General features: G+C 33.0%; 2 protein-coding genes across 2 annotated transcripts in view; one reads left to right on the top strand and one right to left on the bottom strand.

The window, feature by feature from the left end:
• Window positions 1–3,875: 3,875 nt before the first annotated feature.
• On the top strand, window positions 3,876–13,946 carry LOC139510272 (ATP synthase subunit C lysine N-methyltransferase-like). Its single transcript, XM_071296765.1, has 5 exons — window positions 3,876–3,963; window positions 6,455–6,779; window positions 7,349–7,486; window positions 12,840–12,890; window positions 13,570–13,946. Exons 2-5 carry the CDS (start codon window positions 6,477–6,479, stop codon window positions 13,711–13,713), a joined length of 636 nt encoding a protein of 211 aa, XP_071152866.1. The 5' UTR covers window positions 3,876–3,963; window positions 6,455–6,476; the 3' UTR covers window positions 13,714–13,946.
• The window catches only part of LOC139510271 (uncharacterized), a 27,208-nt gene continuing 17,687 nt past the window's right edge, over window positions 13,895–23,415 (bottom strand). The window contains exons 4-8 of the mRNA XM_071296764.1: window positions 22,520–22,648; window positions 21,151–21,252; window positions 19,280–19,489; window positions 18,194–18,311; window positions 13,895–15,949 (exon numbers count right to left, since the gene is read on the bottom strand). Coding sequence (XP_071152865.1) covers window positions 15,790–15,949; window positions 18,194–18,311; window positions 19,280–19,489; window positions 21,151–21,252; window positions 22,520–22,648 — 719 coding nt within the window. The 3' untranslated portion in view covers window positions 13,895–15,789. The remainder of the gene's footprint in view (window positions 15,950–18,193; window positions 18,312–19,279; window positions 19,490–21,150; window positions 21,253–22,519; window positions 22,649–23,415) is intronic.

Below are 23,415 nucleotides of genomic sequence, written 5' to 3'. Positions count from 1 at the left end.
TATGATAAAAGAGTATTTTTATAGAAATCTTATTGAAAGATAAATCAACCACCGTTTGAGATTCTACCGACTTGTTGAAAATTCTATTGATATATTTAAACTAGAGGCTCTCAGTTAAAAGCCTGTTTCGCTCACCTGTTCTTATTGATGCTTTGGAGATCAAGTAAAATAAGGTTGAAATTATAATTGATAGTATTAAATATTGGATATTATTAGATACTATAATGACATCTAAGATAATAACAAAAAACGGCAAAATTTCCGTAAAATTACTTAGGGACAGCAACCCAACAACGGGTTGTTAGATTTGTCTGAAAATTTCAAGCCAGATAAATCTAAATATGATGAACATTTTTGTCAGCTGTCAGATTTGCCCGAAATGCTTGAGTTTCAGATATATAAAGCAAAAACTGCATGTTACCCCTATTCTTTATTTTAGCCATGTCGGCCATGTTGGTTGGAAGGCTGGGTCATCGGACACATTTTGCAAACTAGACACCCTAATGATGATTATGGTCAAGTTTGGTAAATTTGTCTAAGTAGTTTCAGAAAAGATTTTTGTACAAGATTACAAAAAAAAAAAAAACCGAAAAATTGTTAAAAATTGATTATAAATGGCAATAACTCCTTAAGGGGTCGACTGAAATTTTGGTCATGTTGACTTATTTGTAGGTCTAACTTTGTTGAACATTATTGCTGTTTACAGTTTATCTCTATCTCTAATAATATTCAAAATATTAACCAAAAACTGCAAGAATTTCCTTAAAATTAGCAACCCATTAACGGGTTGTCAGATTCGTTGAAAAATTTATGGGCGAATAGACGCGAACCTGATGAATATGTGAACCCCGTGTCAGATTTGCTCTAAATGCTTTAGTTTCAGAGATATAAGCCAAAAACTGCATTTTGCTCCTGTGTTCTATTTTTAGCCATGTCGGCCATGTTGTTTGGCAGGCGGAGTTTTCGGACACATTATTCTTAACTAGATTCCCTAGTGATGAGTGTAGACAAGTTTGGTTAAATTTGGTCCAGTAGTTTCAGAGGAGAAGAATTTTGTAAAAGTTAACGACGACGGACGCCACGAGTGATGAGAAAAGCTCACTTCAGGTCAAGTGAACTAAAAATTAATGTAGTTTAATGTTTTGTGCTGCAAGGAATCACGGAGTTGAGATGTCCCCCACATTGCACATATTTTATCTATCCAAGGATCAATGGCAATAACTATTTTTAAGAGACAACAACCCGATAAAGGATATATATATAGTAAACAGCCGAAGGCCATCAATAGATCTTCAATACAGCCAGACAAATCACACACAGAAGCGTGCTATAGCTGGCCACTATTAAAAATATATACTAGCTGGGTGATAATGGACGTCATAATAAACCCGAAATATATAAAAGAAAAGAAAATTCAAAATTATGCTTACATAATATAATCCAGCATGTTCCTTATTTGTTACAATATGATTTAGTGAAAGTCTCCCGGATGGTATCAAGTTCATTTGTTTTTGTTATATTGTCAATATCCAACACAATAAGAGTTTGTTTGACTTCATGACTGTGTATTTATATTGCATTTTGCAGGTTTGCAGAAATCTTTGTATCTTTCCTACAAAACTGTGGTTCAAATAGTGGACCTTTCCAACTGAACTTAAACTAGTATTTAAATGGATGAATAAAATAAATTCACTTCAAATCATATGTTATATTTACCTTTCATATATCAACGGCTTCAAAAGTAGAAGAGTTATATGTAATACGGATAGAAAATTTACATGTACCAAAATATCAAATGGACTCCCACTATATAATAAAAAAAGTAAAATCACAAAAATACTGAACTCCGATGAAAATTCAAAACGGAAAGTCCCTAATCAAATGGCAAAATCAAAAGCTCAAACACATCAAATGAAAGGATTGCAACTGTCATATTCCTGACTTGGTACACTCAGGCGTTTTCTTATGTGGAAAATGGTGGATAGATATAAAAAAGAAGATGTGGTATGATTGCCAATGAGACAACTATCCACAAAAAACCAAAATGACACAGACATTAACAACTATAGGTCACCGTACGGCCTTCAACAATGAGCAAAGCCCATACCGCATAGTCAGCTATAAAAGGCCCCGATAAGACAATGTAAAACAATTCAAACGAGAAAACTATGTTAGCAGGATCCCAACCCTCCCCCTAACCCGGGACAGTGGTATAACAGATCAACATAAGAACGAACTATAAAAATCGGTTGAAAAAGGCTTAACTCATCAGATGAACAAAAATAACCTGGTTTTATAGCTAGCTAAACCTCTCACTTGTATGACAGTCGCATAAATTCTCACTACGGTAGATATTTCTGATAGTCATTCAAAACAGTTGTTTTCATATCTGTACAGTAGATTTTGTGTGTTGTTCCAGTTGATTTTGTAATATAAAGAATTTGCGATCGTGTACAGCAGATATTAATTCTATTGCATCTACTGTTATGATAGTCAATAATGATCAAATTTACAATACGAAAATTAATCGAGCAAGTACCAATCAATAAAATACAGCAGAGGAAAACAGAGATCTACAACTACGTTATACAGCTATTTATATAATTATACATTTCTGCCCCTTACAATATGTTATCCCTATCCGACCAAATGAAAACGTCCAAATGATACTGGTAAATATTATTGAACAGTCGCACAAGAATTTGTATAATGTCACTATACAAATCCTTGAGTCGCAGTACTAAAAAAATTTCAACACATCGGGGTTCAACTGAACATTCGTATATACCAACGGATTTTCTACATTTTTTTTACGATATTTTAGAGTATGAATGTTGAACAGGCGGTCAGTTTGGTTGTTTTCGACCATCAAGGAATCTACATGTAGTTTGCAACCTGATTTTTTAAACCTGTAATTTGTTTTTCAATTATAATATTGTTTTTAACATAAATTGGCGATCTTATCATATCTTGTTATTTCATTTAAGAATTGAATGCTTCTTTTTGTAACTTAATTGGGATGTAAAAGCGTTGACCAAAGTACATTTTGTATTAAGCGCGGAAATTTGCGCACGGTCAATGACCCTACTCACTGAAGTTACAAAAGCGAACGGTCAACGCTTTACAGCCATATGAAGTTACAAAAAGACTCGAGCATTCAATACTTTAATAATAATAATATTTTTTTAGCTAGGATCATGAGAAAACACGATTTTTATCAAGTCTTTATGTAATTCACCTGTGCACTTTATTGTGGGACCTCGTGTCATCATAAATGATAAATTTTATTGTATAATGCAAAATTTGCTTAAGTATTAACGCGAGATGTGAAGTTAACCCATCAGAATAACGTATTATAACGATACATACACCTAATGTAATTATATACTAGTGATAAACCACGGGCACTCGTCTCAGAAAAAAGTCCTACAAACCTTTATATAAAGGTATTTAGGATTTTTTTCTGAGACGAGTGCCTGCATGTCACGGCTTTGAATTCTCGAATTAGGATTGAAATATTTTTTCCATGAATTTTCCGCAGTATGTCAATAAACTAATTATATATATATATCTTTTATAAAATGATCAAATGAATGACAAAGAACGACTTTTGTATTTTTAACAAAGGAGTACTATGTTGTCATTTAATTGCAATTCTTTAGTGTGTATCCATCCCCCCAAAAAAACATATATGATAAATTATTGTACAAGTTATAAAATCTATAAGCCAATTTCGGTCAAATTTTGTACAAACTATAATGTGTACAGGCACGTTCTGTGTCACGTACACATTATTATTTGTATCAGGTTCGGTTTTGTACAAAACGATAACTTAATAGTTTTATATACAACATATATTTCTTACGTACCATGTGCGACATATTTGTTTTTAAATAAATACCCAGAGTTGTCCTTCTTGTATCGGAACACATGTTTGACCTTGTTTATAATTTTCCGGCAATGGTAAGAGTTTTCGTATATTTCAAGTCTCCTTTTCAGCGTTTAGAACTTATCTTATCACTACTGAATGTGCATCAAAAGTTTAATTGTACGAAAGATATTTAACCATATATAATACAAATATGAAAATGAGTTACGTCCCCATTGAAAATGTTTTTGTGAAACCGTGTACATTTATACCACAGGGGCTTGTTACAATTGCCGGGTTTACTATCCATACGAACCCCTAAAAAACACCGGGTTTACTATCCATACGAACCCCTAAAAAAACACCTTGTGTTTTTTTAGGGGTTCGTATGGATAGTAAACCCGGCAATTGTAACAAGCCCCTGTGAATTAAGTAGAAGTATATAGAAATCTATGAAATTTAAACACAAGGTTTATGACCATAACAGGAAGGTTGGGATTGATTTTGTGAGTTTTGGTCCTAACAGTTTTCAAATTGGTCTACATTAAGGTCCAAAAGGTCCACAATTAAACTCAGCTTGATTTTAACAAAAATTTAATTCTTGGGTTCTTTTTTATGCTGAATCTAAACATGTACTTAGATTTATGACTATGGGCCCAGTTTTCAAGTTGGTCAAAATTGGGGTCCAAAATTAAACTTTGTTTGATTTCAACAAAATTAATATTGAATATATATGGGGTCCTTCAATATCCTGAATCTAACCATGATCAGCATCTGGTTACATTTGGAAAAGGAACTGCAAAATTGTGTTGCAAATGTCTAAAGTGCATTGGCAACAGCATTAATCACATAACAATGTTTTTTTCCAAAAGCATTAGATTCAAATTTAAAATTTACAAATGTGTGTCAGTAATGAAAAAAAAATTCAAGATTTTTGTGAAGTTTTTTTGATAAAAAAAATGTTTTGAAGTGAAAAAAGCACAGGATTTTTTTATTATATTTTTTTTTTATTGACATCAAGATATAATATATATATAAAATGGCAATGTTTTTTACCAGTTAGAAAATCTATGGAACAATAATTTATAAAAGAGTTATACCCCTTTGAAACTATAAAAACATGAAAAATTGCCATGTGAGTGCTTTTAAATGTACTTTTTTTTCCAGGTTTTTATGAAATTCATATTATAGATTTATATCATCAATCTATTGTCAATCTATTGCCTTTGTGGAAGGTTATTGATATTTGGTATGCAGTTGAATAAGAATACTAGCACATTTCATATCCAATGAAATCAGTGTATCCCAAACTCTGTCTGACCGATAATATGTCACTCCAAAATTCATTAGTTCAGATAGAAATTTTTAGATATCTTAGTTGTAAGTAGAATAGGTAAAATTTCTTTTTCTGTCAAACCCATAAGACAGTTTTGGCAAATACTGTGAGATTATTTGTCCTAACCCCCTTTGTTTTTTTTTTTTATTTGAATTGAGATGTTGACCATATCTTGAGGGAAAGAATTGTTTTTTTTTAAAGGGGTTAAAAAAAATAATGTGGGGAGGGGTACAAAAGCAATAAGGGGGGGCACAATTTTCCTTAACATTTAAAAAAAAAATATAAATAGAAAATTTCAAAAATTTATTTTGAAAAAAGGGGAGGGGGGGGGGGTTAAAAATGGAGGGGGATGTTTATATTTGGGGGTTTGTTGCAATTCAAGGCAGCTTTAAGTTAGTGTATTGCACAAAGTCCCCCCCCCGCCAAAAAAAAAAAGATGGGGGTTAAAATTTAAAGGTTATGAGGGGTAAGGGGGGGGGGGAATTCGCAACAGCATGGTGTATTTCGCAATAGCAAAAAATTGAAGATAAATTCAAATCATATAACCAATTCTAAGTTATTTGACTATAGTTATTCTTTCAGAAACCTATTATGTGTCAAATATTTAATTACAATTCAAATTCAGACCTGTATCAAGCACCAATATTGTGTCCATTTTTGCCCAAACTGTTCAGGGTTGAACCTTTGAAGTCGTATCCAATTGCGCTTAGCAAAAAAAAATTATTTTCATGATGTCATTGTTAAGATCTGTTGTTAGATCTGATACTCAAGTAATGTGAGCTTTAAGACTAATATATTTGGTGTATGGAATTATTGAAAGGAATACGTTGTGTGTCTGGTATGGTGCATCTGACTGTGACTAATTTAAATATTCATAGAATATTGAAAATATTAAGTCTATTACATATGTATAATACTTTAGTAAAACCTTCATATTACCTTGATTTTACAGACTTTCAATGTAAATTCAATGACAGGTAAAACATTGACACATTTCACAATTTTCAACTTATCATAGGTGGATCTGTAGGGAGACCTAAGCCCCTCCCCTTCCCGCCCCTTTTGTGGAAAATTTTGATTGATTATAAAGGGATTCCCCCCTTTAGGTCAATCACCGTTCCACCCCACCTCTCTTTATGAAAAGTTCATGCTCCACCACTGCTTATGCACTCATGTTTAATTTTTCAACTTTTAAATTTGTCTGTAGATTAACTCAACAAGTAAATTACTCTGATGTTCTTTTTTTGCAGATGATAACCTAAAATATTCAAAATGGCTACAGACAAACTAGACGAAAAATGTATCTACTGCAAAGAAATGGGGCTTACAGAAGCAGATTTAGCCCTAGGTAAACCCCCAGCAAAGTTATCTTCGACAGGGAAAGTGATTGTTGGTGTAATAGGAGGCCTTGTAGCTGGAGTTTATGTTGCAGCGTTACCATTTGTTGTTCCAGCGTTTCGGAAAGTTTGTTTACCTTTTGTTCCTGCCAGTGAATCACAAGTACGAAATGTTTTATCTGCACTCAAAGGAAGGAAAGGGACATTGTTGGATATTGGAAGTGGTGATGGTCGAATTGTAAGTTCTAATAGCCAAACATATATATGTATATATAAGTTTAATGAATGTCAATACGTCTGGAAGAACCTTTCTAGGGTACACTCAAGACTAAGTTTTGAAAGCCCAATATATGAAAGATTTGTTGGCACAAAAAGGCACTGACCCAACAACTTAACATGCTAAAGTTGGCACAGAGATATGTCTGGCCTATGTGTGATTTTGAAAAGTATACAGCAAATATTGAAATTAATTTGAATAAACAAATAAAGTATGGAAATTAGTTATGCCAATCCCACACTTCAATCTATACAACTGTCTTCTAATTTTCATTGATCTTAATTAAGCTTATATAAGTGGTCCCAAATGGCAAACTTTTACAACTGTGAATGCCGTCAATGCCATCACTGGGAACAGTACCTGTGCAACTTCCTCAACTTATGAAGACAAAACCATCTTAAAGTGTAACTACATTTATCTTTAGGATGGCCCTAGGAATATACAATGTATCCCACATCTGTTTTTATTCATAATTAATTGGTAAACACTTTAGGTATATACTTTTACAAATGTGAAATGGAATATTTAAGGTGATAGAGGCAGCTAAAGTTGGCTTTAGAGGCACTGGTGTGGAACTGAATCCATGGCTTGTTTTATTTTCAAGATGGAATGCAAGGAGAAATAAAGTGCATAAGTTGACAACTTTTCAAACCAAAGATTTGTGGAAAGTATGTATTCTTTACAAAACTTATAAAGATAACTTAAAATCAAACAATACTAGTCAATAAGATTGTGAAAGCTAGCTGTAGGACTACTTGGGAAAATAATTATTGGTAAAAGGTATCATTTCTCTTTGGTAAAATATATGTTTATTTCAAGTAATTTTGTGTTTGCTTTCTCTAAAAGAGAATTTGTCCATATGTATACCAAAGGTTTTCTGCATCTTTTCAAACCTGGGACTAGTTGAAGAAGCCATTTTTAGAGGGGAAAAATGTTATAGTTAAACTTTGCCCTATAATGGTTTACTTTTATAAATTGTTATTTGGATGGAGAGTTGTCTCATTGGCACTCATACCACATCTTCTTATATCTATCAGATGATGTCAAGTTACTTTATTTATGTATGGAGAAGCTCTAGAAGTGTTAATTTGTAATCCTGATTTTAGCCAGAATTTCAATCCATGTTTTCATTTAAAGCCAAAATTAAATATGAATGAAGCAAATTGCCCGATGATCTAGCTAATTTTCTGAGAATGAATAGCATGAATATATGGACCTGTATGGGCTCATAATTTTGTATAATAGACACAGGTTTTGTCTATAAAAGACTCGTTAGTGATGATCAATTTAAAAAAGGGTAAGGGGCCAAATCAAGTACAAAGTTGAAGAGCATTTAGGTCATCTAGGTTCCAAAACGTTTTGTCAAAATACAGCTATGGTAATCTTTTCTTAATATTGTAGAAAACTTTTAAAAATTGTTGATTATTTTGGGAATCACTTAAGCATGGCTGGATATGGCCCCCTCCGAGACAGTCAGTGGTCACCCCTTTAAAAAAATTCTGAATCTGCCACTGGCAACAATACATGTATTTATTTTCTCCTTATTCTCGACAGCTCCAGAAATTGTAGAAATTATCCAGTAGGTTATTGTAACTGTTGTCAGTGTTGAATTTTGAAAAAAAACTTTTGAACCTTGTACAGAAAACAAAACAAGAGGTCGAAAGAGGCAAAATATCAGTTCACAAAACTACACAGAAAAATAAAGATTGAGAAATATTAGTACCAAAATAGGAGGTGAACCTGGGTATTTCCAAAGTGTTTGCAGTTCTTGCTTCACCAGTGGCACCTAATTGGTTTTTTTAAATTTTTGATAAGATGCATTCAGTAAATAGTCAAAAACCAAACATGATGATTGGATTGTTGCTATGAAAAATGAATATATTTATGGTCATATGTGAAGGTCAACTAAATCATGATGGTGTTGGTTTAACTCTTTAAAAAGAATCTGTATCCGCAGTGTCTTCCTTAAGCTTGTGAGCAGTAACCCTTTAGTAAAAAGTAAGGAAATCCTGTCAGGAAACTTAAGTTCAAGAACATAGCATCAACTGAAAGGCATAAAATCTCACACAGGTGCTGTTGAATTGTCGCTATATTAGTATATGGAAAGATAACAATGTGAAAATTGAAGTCTTCTCTTTTTTTTAAAAGCATTTTCTTGAAATGAGGTTAAGGAGATATCCTTTAATCTAAACAGAAAATAAATTTCTCTATAATTTAAATATCAACTCTATGTTGATTCTTTTTTGTATGTAAATTTCACACAAGTTGTCTTTACTTTGAAAAAAAATGTTATTTAGGTGTAATATACCACCAAATCATAGTATGTCAAATCCGGTTGCATATGAAGATGTCATCTTACATTATTCTAATTTTACTCAAACTATTGAATTGATTATGACAAAACTTGAAATAACCGTTATAAAAAGGAAAAAATCACATTCAGGTTATTCAACAAAAATTTTCCAATACTCTCTATGATAGATTCATTGAAACGTGGAAGCCAACCAAGTATTAAAAACATTGTGCCTGTGTCCAAAAATTTGTACTATGTATTTGCTGGGTTTAAATTTTGATGTTTAATTTAGAAATTGTCAAAAATAAACCACTTACAAAAAGTCCCATTTTACAGTATGAACTGACAGTGTAAATCTAGAATTTTTCATTAGATGGGGACCACTGATTGCCCAAGAGGACGCCTGCTCTGGTCATGATTCAGTGATTCAATATATAGTCAACCAAATTTTTCCCAGAAAAGGGTGCCCCATCATCTTAATCCGCCTCTGACTAATAATATTGGTAAATTTCTTTTATGAAATCATGGCTCATGGTTTTGAAACCTTTAAAAATAGTCACTTTTTAGCTCACCTAGCCCGAAGGGCCAAGTGAGCTTTTCCCATCACTTTGCGTCCTGTCGTCCGTCGTCGTTAACTTTTACAAAAATCTTCTCCTCTGAAACTACTGGGCCAAATTGAACCAAACTTGGCCACAATCATCATTGGGGTATCTAGTTTAAAAAATGTGTGGCGTGACCCGGTCAACCAACCAAGATGGCCACCACGGCTAAAAATAGAACATAGGGGTAAAATGCAGTTTTTGGCTTATAACTCAAAAACCAAAGCATTTAGAGGAAATCTGACATGGGGTAAATATGTTTATCAGGTCAAGATCTATCTGCCCTGAAATTTTCAGATGAATCGGTCAACCCGTTGTTGGGTTGCTGCCCCTGAATTGGTCATTTTGAGGAAATTTTGCTGTTTTTGGTTATTATCTTGAATATTATTATAGATAGAGATAAACTGTAAACAGCATTAATGTTCATCAAAGTAAGATTTACAAATAAGTCAACATGACCGAAATGGTCAGTTGACCCCTTTAGGAGTTATTGCCCTTTATAGTCAATTTTTAACCATTTTTCATAAATATAAGTAATCTTTTACAAAAATCTTCTCCTCTGAAACTACTGGGCCAAATTAATCCAAACTTGGCCACAATTATCTTTGGGGTATCTAGTTTAAAAAATGTGTGGCGTGACCCGGTCAACCAACCAAGATGGCCGCCACGGCTAAAAATAGAACATAGGGGTAAAATGCAGTTTTTGGCTTATAACTCAAAAACCAAAGCATTTAGAGGAAATCTGATGTGGGGTAAAAATGTTTATCAGGTCAAGATCTATCTGCCCTGAAATTTTCAGATGAATCGGTCAACCTGTTGTTGGGTTGCTGCCCCTGAATTGGTAATTTTGAGGAAATTTTTGCAGTTTTTGGTTATTATCTTGAATATTATTATAGATAGAGATAAACTGTAAACAGGAATAATGTTCAGCAAAGTTAGATTTACAAATAAGTCAACATGACCGAAATGGTCAGTTGACCCCTTAAGAAGTTATTGCCCTTTATAGTCAATTTTTAACCATTTTTCATAAATCTAAGTAATCTTTTACAAAATCTTCTCCTCTGAAACTAATGGGCCAAATTAATCCAAAGTTGGCCACAATCATCTTTGGGGTATCTAGTTTAAAAAATGTGTGGCGTGACCTGGTCAACCAACCAAGATGGCCGCCACGGCTAAAAATAGAACATAGGGGTAAAATGCAGTTTTTGGCTTATAACTCAAAAACCAAAACATTTAGAGGAAATCTGACATGGAGTAAAAATGTTTATCAGGTCAAGATCTATCTGCCCTGAAATTTTCAGATGAATCGGTCAACCTGTTGTTGGGTTGCTGCCCCTGAATTGGTAATTTTGAGGAAATTTTGCTGTTTTTGGTTATTATCTTGAATATTATTATAGATAGAGATAAACTGTAAACAGCAATAATGTTCATCAAAGTAAGATTTACAAATAAGTCAACATGACCGAAATGGTCAGTTGACCCCTTTAGGAGTTATTGCCCTTTATTGTCAATTTTTAACCATTTTTCGTAAATCTTAGTTATCTTTTACAAAAATCTTCTCCTCTGAAACTACTGGGCCAAATTAATTCAAACCTGGCCACAATCATCTTTGAGGTACCTTGTTTGAAAAATGTGTCCGATGACCTGGCCATCCAACCAAGATGGCCACCACAGCTAAAAATAGAACAGGGGTAAAATGTAGTTTTTTGCTTATAACTCTGAAACCCAAATCATTTAGAGGAAATCTGACAAGGAGTTAAATTGTTAATCAAGTCAATATATATAGTTTAATATGCACATAGACCAAGGTGAGCGACACAGGCTCTTTAGAGCCTCTAGTTACATTTTGAACTTCTTATAGAGAACCACTGAATGGAATGAAACCAAACATGGCATGAATGTTCCTTATGAGGTACTAACCAAGTGTTGTTACTTTGTAGCTGATCCATCATCCAAGATGGCTGCCAGCGGGAAACTTAGTTTAACATAGGACCCTATGGGAAATGCATACAAATTTCTTCTTTTAGAGAACCACTGAATGGAATGAAACCAAACATGGCATGAATGTTCCTTATGAGGTTCTGACCAAGTGTTGTTACTTTGTAGTCAATCCATCATCTGAGATGGCTGCCCGCGGGGAACTTAGTTTAACATAGGACCCAATGGGAAATGCATACAAATAACTTCTTTTAGAGAACCACTGAATGAAATGAAACCAAACCTAGCATGAATGTTCCTTATGAGGTGCTGACCAAGTGTTGTTACTTTGTAGCCGATCCATCATCCAAGATGGCTGCCAGGGGGGGACTTAGTTTTCCATAGGACGCAATGGGAAATACATACAAATGTCTTCTTTTAGAGAACCACTGAATTGAGAAACCAAAAATAGCATGAATGTTCCTTATGAGATGCTGACCAAGTGTTGTTACTTTGTCGCCAATCTAACATCCAAGATGGCCACCAGTGGGGGGGACTTGGTTTAACATAGGAACCTACGGGAAATACATACAAATTACTTCTTTATATAGAACCACTGAATGGAATGAAACCAAACATAGCATGAATGCTCCTTATGAGGTGCTGCCAAAGTATTGTTACTTTGTTGCCAATCCAACATCCAAGATGGCCACCAGTGGGGGGACTTAGTTTAACATACATGTAGGACCCTATGGGAAATACATACAAATTACTTCTTTATATAGATGCACCGAATGGAATGAAACCAAACATAGCATGAATGTTTCTTCTGAGGTGCTGGCCAAGTGTTGTTATTTTGTTGCCGATCCATCATCCAAGATGGCTGCCAGCGGGGCTTAGTTTAACATAGGACCCTATGGGAAATGCATACAAAAGTCTTTTTCTAGAGAACCACTGAATTGAATGAAACCTAACATAGCATGAATGTTCCTTTCCTAATGAGGTACTGGTCAACTGCTGTTTATTTTGTAGCAAAATTGTATCTTTTTTATATGATTTCAAAAACCCAAGTAGAGTCAGGTGAGCAACACAGGCTCTTGAGAGCCTCTAGTTAAATAATATTGCTGCCTTTTTAAAATTCATAAGGTTTATTTGGTTTCCATTTAAATTGCATATTATAATTCTTTATTGTCATTTTAATTTATATTTTAGACAAACGTTGGAAGCTATAATAATATTTCTATATTTGGCGTAGAATCTATGGTGAGTAATCATATGGATTTGTAGATTGAATGCATGGAAATTTAAAGTAATTTGAGATGGGGAACAGGGAATGTGTCAAAGAGACAACAACACGACCAAAGAGAAGAAAACAGCTGAAGGCCACCAATGGGTCAACACAGTAAGAAAATTCCGCTAGTGGAGGTGGGCTTGAGCTATCCCCTAAAAAAATGTGTAAGACTAGTAAAGCAGTGATCGGACCAGTATTTTAAGATAGCCGAAAAGATTTGAATATGCACTGTTTCCATAAAATTAATAGCACATCTTCAAGACATTCTTTTATAAAATCGTAAAATCTCATAAGTTAATAGCAGAGTTCTCGAAAATTGGTGGTCCTAGGGATTTGATACCAAAATTTGCAAAGGACCGACACAATTTTGGTATTTTGTATTAGAAATAGTAGCGAGGACCAGTTGTTTTTCTTCAGGGACCACCAGATATAAAAATAAAAATAAACTCTGGACAACTTATATTTCCATGTGGACCAAAGGGAGATAAATCTGCATACCTTTAGTATACTAACTGATGTTTTGAAATCCACAACCTAAATCACAGATATAGATTTCATGCTTTACATACTGCTTTAATATAATTTCATAAGTCTTGAAAGTTGTTATATAAAGTAAATTTTAATTATTCAATAATGTTTTCTTTATAACAGATGGACAGACTAGAAACAAAGTTTGAGAATGAAACAAACAATGACGTGAGAATAGTGGCATGTAGGTTTCCACTTCCAAACTGGGAACCAATTGAGACAATAGGAGAAGGTATAGATACAGTATGGTTATACAAAAAACAGTGATCTATCAATAAAAAGAAGGAGTGATAGAACATGTCAGTGGAACAGAGACAGAGGCAGACAGCTCAGAAGAGGAACAAAAAAGGAAAAAAAATAGTGGACATGCTTCCAATCAATTGTGTTATCAGAAAGTGATGTTGCCAGTGTTATTTTCAGAGAAAATTGATTTTAATAAAATATAAATGTGATACAATACAAATTTAATGTAAGAAATCATTTAAAACTACATTTACTCATATGTTTTAGCATTTTAAAACATGATGTTATGAGATAAGTGACCAAGAATTAATATTCTTCTCGCAAACCTGAACAGTGACTTTAAACTAATACTGTAAATATAGTCATCTCAACAGTCTTGTTAAAGCTGTTTTATTTCTATGCAAATTTGTAATAAAGTAATGCACATGTCTTTTTCTTTTTCAATAAAATGAAATTTAAATAGGCATGCCATTACATTGCTTTGCAATTATAGCATCAAATTAATTTCATAATTTGCAGCACTTAAATGCTTTTTCTACTATTTTTTTTCCTACTATTATAGTATTAGTTTAAACAGTTACAATATCTGACACATACTGTGGATTCATTTATTTCGTGGATTCCAATTTTCGTGGATAAAAGAAAACTTGTATATTCGTGGATATTTCATTTTGTTGTTTTGGTGAGGTCTGCAAACAAGCCGATTAAAAATTTGTCATTTGTTGAAAATAAAATTTCTTGTTTCACCTGTAACCACAAAATCCACAAAAATTAGTATCCAAAGAATATATGTAATAATGCATCCACCATTTCATTAAATACATACTCTGATAAATGTCACATGACAAAACTAGACAATAATTATCACAGTTGAAAGGCTATTGCATCATTATATAAACATACATATACATTCAAAAACAATTCATATTGCAGAAATACATGTAATTTTAAAGTGGAATGCTTAAAAAATGATATTAACAGAAAGAAGACAAAGTTAAAATTCCCTGAATAAAAGTCAAGGAAGAGAGGGAATTTTAACTTGGACTTTTATATGTTAATATCAATTTTGAAATTCCCTGAATAAAAGTCAAGGCAGATCAATACACAAATAAAAGAAAATGTGGGGAAAAAGTTTAAATCTTACATTACTAAAATGCTTTCCATAAATATCATTAAATAAGAACTCAACCAATGAATGACAGTCAGTACTTACCATGTAACACACATGTTAAAAATTACAAATGAATTGATTTATATTTTGTTGTAGTAAGTCTTCACATTTTTCATATCAAATGGATCATTTATATTCTTGGGTATCAATTTTTGTGGATTGAGGAACAACTGCATTACACTGATGTTAATAAAACTTTGTCATTTTGTCAGTCTGTATAAAAGCCTGCAGAATATGAATACTTCATAAAACATTTAAATTTGGTTTACTTTTACCCTCAAAATCTATTAAAATTGTCACCCAACAAATAAAAATGAATCCACAGTAAAAAACTAATACTGATAAAAATCCATTTTTTGTATTTTACTTTAATGGACTTACTTTTTCTGCCGGAAAATATTACATTCACTCTGTGGTTAAAGTTTTTAAAATTTTGATAACTTTCTTATACTATTTTGGATTTGATTCAAACTTGGACAGAAGCTTGTTTATGAGCAAAAGCTAGTATTTAGAAGGTAATTTTGTTTTCTTCCAGTTAACATTACATTCAGTCTGCAGTTAAAGATTTTAAACATTTATTAGATTCATAAACTATCCTGGACTCTTACCAAACATGGACAAAAGCTTCTTACAATCAAACGATAGTATCAACGGGAATAATTTATTGATTTATTTCCTCATTTTTGTTGAGCCTGCGATTAACAGAAACAGTAGGCGAGACACTAGGTTCCCTGTAACCCTTAAGAATTTTTTCTTAAGATAGTTTAATAAGGGAAGCACCAAGTTATACATATTCACGACAATTGAAATTTGCATTATTTTCCTACTCGCGAAAGTAGTGAAAATAAGTTGGTTTACACTATACTGATTCCCTTCACATATCTAGAACATACAATACAAAGGACTACATGGCTCAATGCTTTAACAATTTAGTACAAAGTATTTAATTGTCTCAATAACTTTGAGAATCTCAGCAAATTGATCACTTCAAAGCCAAAATCATTTTGTAAAAGTCTGTAGAAATGTTCTGGTGCCCTGTCTTGTATAGTCATAAGTTCTTTCAGTAATGGTCCATTCAGCTCCTTAAGTCTGTAAAATGATGGTATAGGTATAAGTTACTATTATATAAATGCTTGCAAAGTTCATAGATATAATCAGATGTGGTATGAGTGCCAATGAGACAACTCTCCATCAAGGTCACAATTTATAAAAGTAAACCATTATAGGCCATACATAGAACAGTCTTCAACACAAAGCCTTAGCTCTCATTAAACAGCAAGCTATAAAGGGCCCCCAAAATTACTAGTATAAAACTATTCAAACATGAAAACCAAGAATCTAATCTATATAAAAAACAAGAAACACTTATGAACCACATCAACAAATGACTACTCCTGAACATCAACAGTCAGGATTCTACTTCGTCAAAATTATCTCCCAATTACGTCAGTTATTTTTCACAATCGTAGAAATAGAAGCCATTGTAGGGATGACGCGCTGCCAATTTTGATCTTGAAAACCGAAAAATTTATCCGCATAGCACCATTATGATCTTTATATATCAGTTGTATTTTAAAAGACAAATGTATCTACTAGCTAATGAGCATCTGTTAATGATCTTGTCTGCATTGATTCAACTTAAAACTATTGTCTAATCGGTTGTCAGGTGGATTTTTTGAAAATTCATAAACATTTAAAAAAAATTCTAATTTAATATTTCGTGGAAGGGCAGACTAGATTTTTTTAGTGGTTGAAGACTATGAACCTTAGTTATCACACACAAAAAATTATGTTTTTTCGAAGATATGCATTTTCATCATCCAACTTGAAAGACTGTCATCAAGTACTTAGCTATTAGAACACACCTACCCTGTTTTTATGATTCATAAGAAAGGTATTTCATTTGACCCATATATTTCATCTTTTAGTACTGTGATTTTTTTATGTTATAAAGTCAACCTGCAGCTTTGATATATATAAATAATAGAATCTGAAGCGAGATGATGTATCAAATATTCTTGCTTTGTACGTTTTCAAGACATAATGTTTACTCAAACACACCCTAACATAAAAAGGTGCACTCTATTTTCTCTTTTCGATACAATTGTTTCCCATTTTTTTGAATTTTTTCTTGAGTCACATAATGGAAGTGTGTCACCTGTATGTTCTCAGGCAGTTTAACTGTGTTACTTATATATTTTCAGGAAGTTTAACCGTGTTACTCACATGTTCTCATGCAGTTTAACTGTGTTACACTCATGTTCTCAAGCAGTTTAACTGTGTTAATCACATGTTCTCAGGCAGTTTAACGGAGTTTCTCACATATTCTTTGGCAGTTTAACTGTGTTACTCACATGTTCTCAGACAGTTTAACCGTGTTACTAACATGTTCTCAAGCAGTTTAACTGTGTCACTCACATGTTTTCAGGCAGTTTAACTGAGTTACTTATATATTTTCAGGAAGTTAAACTGTGTTACTCACATGTTCTCAGGCAGTTTAACCGTGTTACTCACATGTTCTCAGGCAGTTTAACCGTGTTACTCACTAGTTCTCAGACAGTTTAACTATGTTACTCACATGTTCTCAGGCAGTTTACCTGTGTTATTCACATGTTCTCAGGAAGTTTAACTGTGTTACTCACATGTTCTCAGGCAATTTAACCTTGTTACTCACATATTCTTAGGCAGTTTAACCGTGTTACTCATATGTTCTCAGGCAATTTAACCATGTTACTCACATATTCTTAGGCAGTTTAACCGTGTTACTCATTTGTTCTCAGGCAGTTTAACTGTGTTACTCACTTGTTCTCAGGCAGTTTACCTCTGTTACTCACATGTTCTCAAGAAGTTTAACTGTGTTACTCACATGTTCTCTGGCAGTGTAACTGAGTTTCTCACATGTTCTCAGGCAGTTTAACTGAGTTGCCTGATAACCAGGCTCATACATCTGTAATGGACCAATCTTTATATCTCAGTCTATTTACTGCTGTGTTACTCAAATGTTCTCAGGCAATTTAACTGAGTTACTCACATGTTCTCAGGCAATTTAACTGAGTTGTCTGATAACCAGGATGATACATCTGTAGTGACCAATCTTCATATCTCAGTCTATTTACTGCTGTTTTACTCACATGTTCTCAGGCAATTTAACCGAGTTGTCTGATAACCAGGATGATACATCTGTAGTGGACCAATCTTCATATCTCAGTCTATTTACTGCTGTTTTACTCACATGTTCTCAGGCAATTTAACTGAGTTGTCTGATAACCAGGATGATACATCTGTAGTGGACCAATCTTCATATCTCAGTCTATTTACTGCTGTTTTACTCACATGTTCTCAGGCAATTTAACTGAGTTGTCTGATAACCAGGCTGATACATCTGTAGTGGACCAATCTTCATATCTCAGTCTATTTATTGCTGTGTTCACTTGTTTTGTATTTGTATACCCTATTAAAATTAAAATAAAACAATTCTTCATATTCTTGCAAGTATGACATTTTCTTTCAATGATTTCAGTATGATAAATGAAAAATGGTTTTAAAATACTTCAGTTCATAGATTTAGTGTTCATTTCTACTAAAAATAATATGTATTTTATTGTACTGACAAGAATGCATTACTGGGAAAGCTTAGGCACACTAAAGTTCTGAGATTTCCTTGTCTCACCCTCCTTTAGATGTGATATTCTTAATATTTACTTCATCGAATGATATAGAGAATTACTAAAACATAAGGTCACATAATTCTTTGAAATGAGAAATATTTATCTAGATACTTCTCAAATAATGAATTCTAATTTGGTAGCTTGAATGAAGTAAAGAACAAAGAATCATAGAAATCAACTTTACATATACTAATTTTGACTAATGGTTACATAATACCAGACCAATTTGGAAAATCTTTCGCAAATTTGGTTTGAACCCGTCCTGATTTTCTTACTTCACTACTGGAAACAAACATACTTAATTAACAGTTAAGACGTAACAACAAAGAATCAAAGAATTTAACTTTTTATATACCAGTAACTTATATAAGGCAATTGTGATGATTAAAAATTACACCGTTCCAGGCCCTTTTGTTTTCAACATAATCATATAACCAATAGCAAGCATTCTGTGAAGTAAGAATAAGGGGAGACAATAAACTGAAGAGCTTGGATGTTACTGAAACAACACACCCTGTACTAATAGTATATGTATACATGTATCGTGTATAATTCTGTATGAAAACAACTACTTAGTCTTAGAAATTCAATATGTAAGTTCCTTGATCCCTAGAGAATAATAAAGGCAGTGTGTATCCTTAAAAACTGCGAGCATATTAGATATATCGATTATGGATGTTAACTTCTGTGTTCTGTGTAAAACAACATTATACCAAATTCAATGATAAAAAAAAATTAATAAACTATTTACCATCAACAGTATCTGTATGAGTACCAATCTTTCCACGATTCCCTAATTCTTTAATAACATTGTCCATCTGAGGATATATTTTATCCTCACTGCTTATATCAAAGTACAATCTAGTTCCAATGAGCATGCCCAGCCAGCCATCTGGTACATAACGATGCTGAAGTCGTAGAGGGATAAAACTTTTCCTTAGTTTATATGTATATTCAGCCTCTGCAACAAAAAATGCAATTTTAAATATTTATTTGATTGTTTACCATATATAATCCTTTGTTAATCAAACAAGAATGTGTCCATAGTACACGGATGCCCCACTCACACTATAATTTTCTATGTTCAGTGGACCGTGAAATTGGGGTCAAAATTATAATTTGGAATTATAATTAGAAAGATCATATTATAGGGAACATGTGTACTAAGTTTCAAGTTGATGTAGCTTTAACTTCATCAAAAACTACCTTGACCAAAAACTTTAACCTGAACTTCGCACTATCATTTTCTATGTTCAGTGGACCATGAAATTGGGGTCAAAACTATAATTTGGCATTAAAATTAGAAAGATCATATCATGGGGAACATGTGTACTAAGTTTCAAGTTGATTGAACTTCAACTTCTTCAAAAACTACCTTGACCAAAAGAAGCGAACGGACGCACAGACGGACGCACAGACGGACGAACGAACGGAGGCACAGACCAGAAAACATAATGCCCCTCTACTATCGTAGGTGGGGCATAAAAATTATCGACGGGCGTAGAGGAAGGGTATCTGCACGGAAAAAACGCAAAATAAAGTTGCCATTTCACGATGAACAAACAATTATAAGTTTCTTGCAGGTTAATCTTTATACTGATATCACGAAAAACAGTAAATAACAAACCCTTTTCACAGCTGTACACCCCATTATCATTTGGAAAGCCCTGATATGTACTTATTTTTTTAGTCTTTAGTTACTATGACATTGATGTATTGTCAATCACTGTCCTAAGAATTAATTAGGATCTTTCTCTCATTATATGTCAACATAAACGCAAGATTGGTTCTTATTCTATCATATGTAAGGTTCTAGACTGAGTAATTATCTAGAATATCAAAATAAGAAAATTAGCATGGAATGATTGCTAATGAGACAATTCTCCACGAGAGACCAAATGACACAGATATTAACGACTATAGGTCACAATACGGTCTTGAATAATGAGTTAAGCCCATAAGCATAGTCAGCTATAAAAGGCCCTCAAATGACAAAGTAAAACAATTATGTTTTTTCTTTCTAAAAAGCCCTTTCCGGAACTAATTTCATTCTCTATCAATCTTTAATATGAAACTTTGTTTCCAATCCCATGCCAGCTTTTAGAGCTATTATCCAGAAACTCCATTCCTACACTCAATTATTCTGCCTATTTTTAGGAAGTATGACCTCGAGCTTATTTGTTTTGACTGACCTCAAAATCTTCAGAGATTTCCCTCTCATCAAGTAAGACCATATATATAAATATGGTTACAATCTTTTATAAAGTACCGGTATTTGAATTATCAGCCAAAATTCAAAATCAATGAAGGACTGACAGATGACTAAATAACCTGTGCAGACCAGTGTCTATGAGACAAAGATATTCTCTTTTTTTATTAAGGAATGCTGTATATTATGCATTTCAAATATAAATGTTTCTTATTCTTCAATTGATTACCCGGTAGAGTTTAGAAATCTTACATTATAAAAGAGAATTTCTTGCACAGTTACTGTTGGTAAATTCCTATCATTAAAAACACTTTGAACATACAACTTAAAAAAGATCAACAAAACGAATGTCAAATTCATCAAATTTTCTGTCAAGGTTCATTAATTTTAGTCAGACATGTAAACATACTAACCAGATCTACACGAAGGACTGTCTTTATATTTTTGAGACATTGCAATTAACACCACTGCTGCTTTTTCTACTGCCAGTGCCATAGCTTCCAGTGTGGAGCCCGCTATAACAGACAAATGTATTTAACATAAGCAACAACATTACATAGAGATTAATACATGGCCTTTTCCATATCAGTCTGGGTATCATCCCTCGACCCATCCGTCTCGGGCTGATATGGGTTGAGGGATGATACCCAGGCTGATATGGAAAAGGCCATGTATTAATGGCTTTATCATATACTTCCGACAATAGTTTTATGTAAATAAACTCATCATAGATACAAGGACTAAATAAGACAAATAAACAAATGCAATAACTAAAACAGTCAAAAACTTTATAAAGAAGTTAAATTATGAATCAAATATACTATAATTGTCCAACAACAGCATCACTACATCCATATATATAAATGGTAACATTTCCTATAGAGACATTTTGAAACATTGAAAATTTGGATGAGTTTTATGATCATTATTACTCCATGTTTGTTGTACTATAAAATGATTCTTAATTGTCAATGGCATTTGTTAGCAAGTACTAAACTGGGAACAAAAGTTTCCGTAAATTTTGACGTCGTCATAAAAAATATCTGACGTCACAATGGTAAAGTAAACAATCGATACCATAAACACCGGAAGTAACTTGCACAAAAAGCACTGTTATGGTTTTTTGCACGAGACGCCCCTGATATGGGTTATCAGACCGGTTGGGAAATTATGGCTTGTGTACTTCCGCTCATTACACATATGCAAAAGCTATCATATCAATGTTAAGTATATGATAAAATAAGATAGACATGTTGTAAAGTATATATGCACCTTATTACTGTGAATTTAGAAATTATTGCATGCATTTATTAATTTTAGACTAAAATGCGATTTTAATTTTTGCAATATAGAGAAAAATCCTGTTTAATTCATGTAAAAAGTTTCAAAATGAGAGTTTTAATTATTGCGATTATAACCCTGTCCCATTTTTCGCAATAATACAAACATTGCAATAATTTCTGAATTCACAGTAACACTTAAATAATTTATATGATTAACAAAGGTAAATATTTGGCCGTCTGGCTTAATGTTTTCTGAATATTTTATGCATTCTTCATGACAATTTTTTTCACTGTGGTTAAAAACAGTTGAACAACAAGTATGAAAAAGATTGTTTTTTCCCCTAATATCTAGTTTGAATATCTTATATTAGTACTGACCAGTTCTGGAGGCAACTTTCAATACTTAGTCCTGCTTACCAATTTTTACATATATAGACAAAATGTTACGGAAACATAACTGAGAAATGACTTTTATTTTCAATAATAGAAATACCCTTACTCATATGCTCTACATCCATCCAAACTTTGTATCCAGCTTCTTTCAGTCTGTCCTTGACCTTTAACATCACAGATTGGCTGTCCCACTGATAACTTATCATAATATGGGGACAATCTACTTCTAGCTTACCTAAAATGATACATTAAGTAATGACAAAATCACAATACCTAATAAATTCATGCAATAATTTATGAATTTACACTATTTTCTACATTTACTTCATAATTTAATATATTTTTCAAGTTCATAGCCATTTGAGTTGGCCAATTAATTACACATTTCAAAATTTAAAGTAGTATGGGCAAAGAGAACTAGAGGCTCTCAAGAGCCTGTGTCGCTCACCTGTTACTGTAGTTACTGATGTCGGCCATCTTGGTTGGTAGGCGGGGTCATTAGACACTCCTAGTAATGATTGTGGCTAAGTTTGGTTAAATTTGGCCCATAGTTTTAGAAAAGAAGATTTTTGTACAAATTACAAAAAATGACGAAAAGTTGTTCAATATTGACTATAAAGGACAATAACTCCTTAAGGGGTTCTCTGACAATTTTAGTCATGTTGACTTATTTGTAGATCTTACTTTGCTAAACATTATTGCTGTTTACAGTTTATCTCTATCTATAATAGTATTCAAGATAATAACCAACCAGATGCTCCGCAGGGCGTAGCTTTATACGACCGCAGAGGTTGAACCCTGAATGGTTGGGGCAAGTATGGACACAACATTCAAGCTGGATTCAGCTCTAAATTTGGATTGTGATTAAATAGTTGACACAGCATAGGTTTCTGACACAGAATGAATGTGTTCTAATGAACTTAAAATTTTTGTTTTCTCTTAGAGCAATTCACTATGCTGTTGAATATTAATCCTCTCAAAAAAATGTTTGAAGAAATTTTC

The sequence above is a fragment of the Mytilus edulis genome, chromosome 2, assembly GCF_963676685.1.
Source record: "Mytilus edulis chromosome 2, xbMytEdul2.2, whole genome shotgun sequence".
Classification (NCBI taxonomy): Eukaryota; Metazoa; Mollusca; class Bivalvia; order Mytilida; family Mytilidae; genus Mytilus; species Mytilus edulis.
Note: the sequence above shows the minus strand (reverse complement) of the source record. Positions and strands in the feature narration are given on the sequence as shown.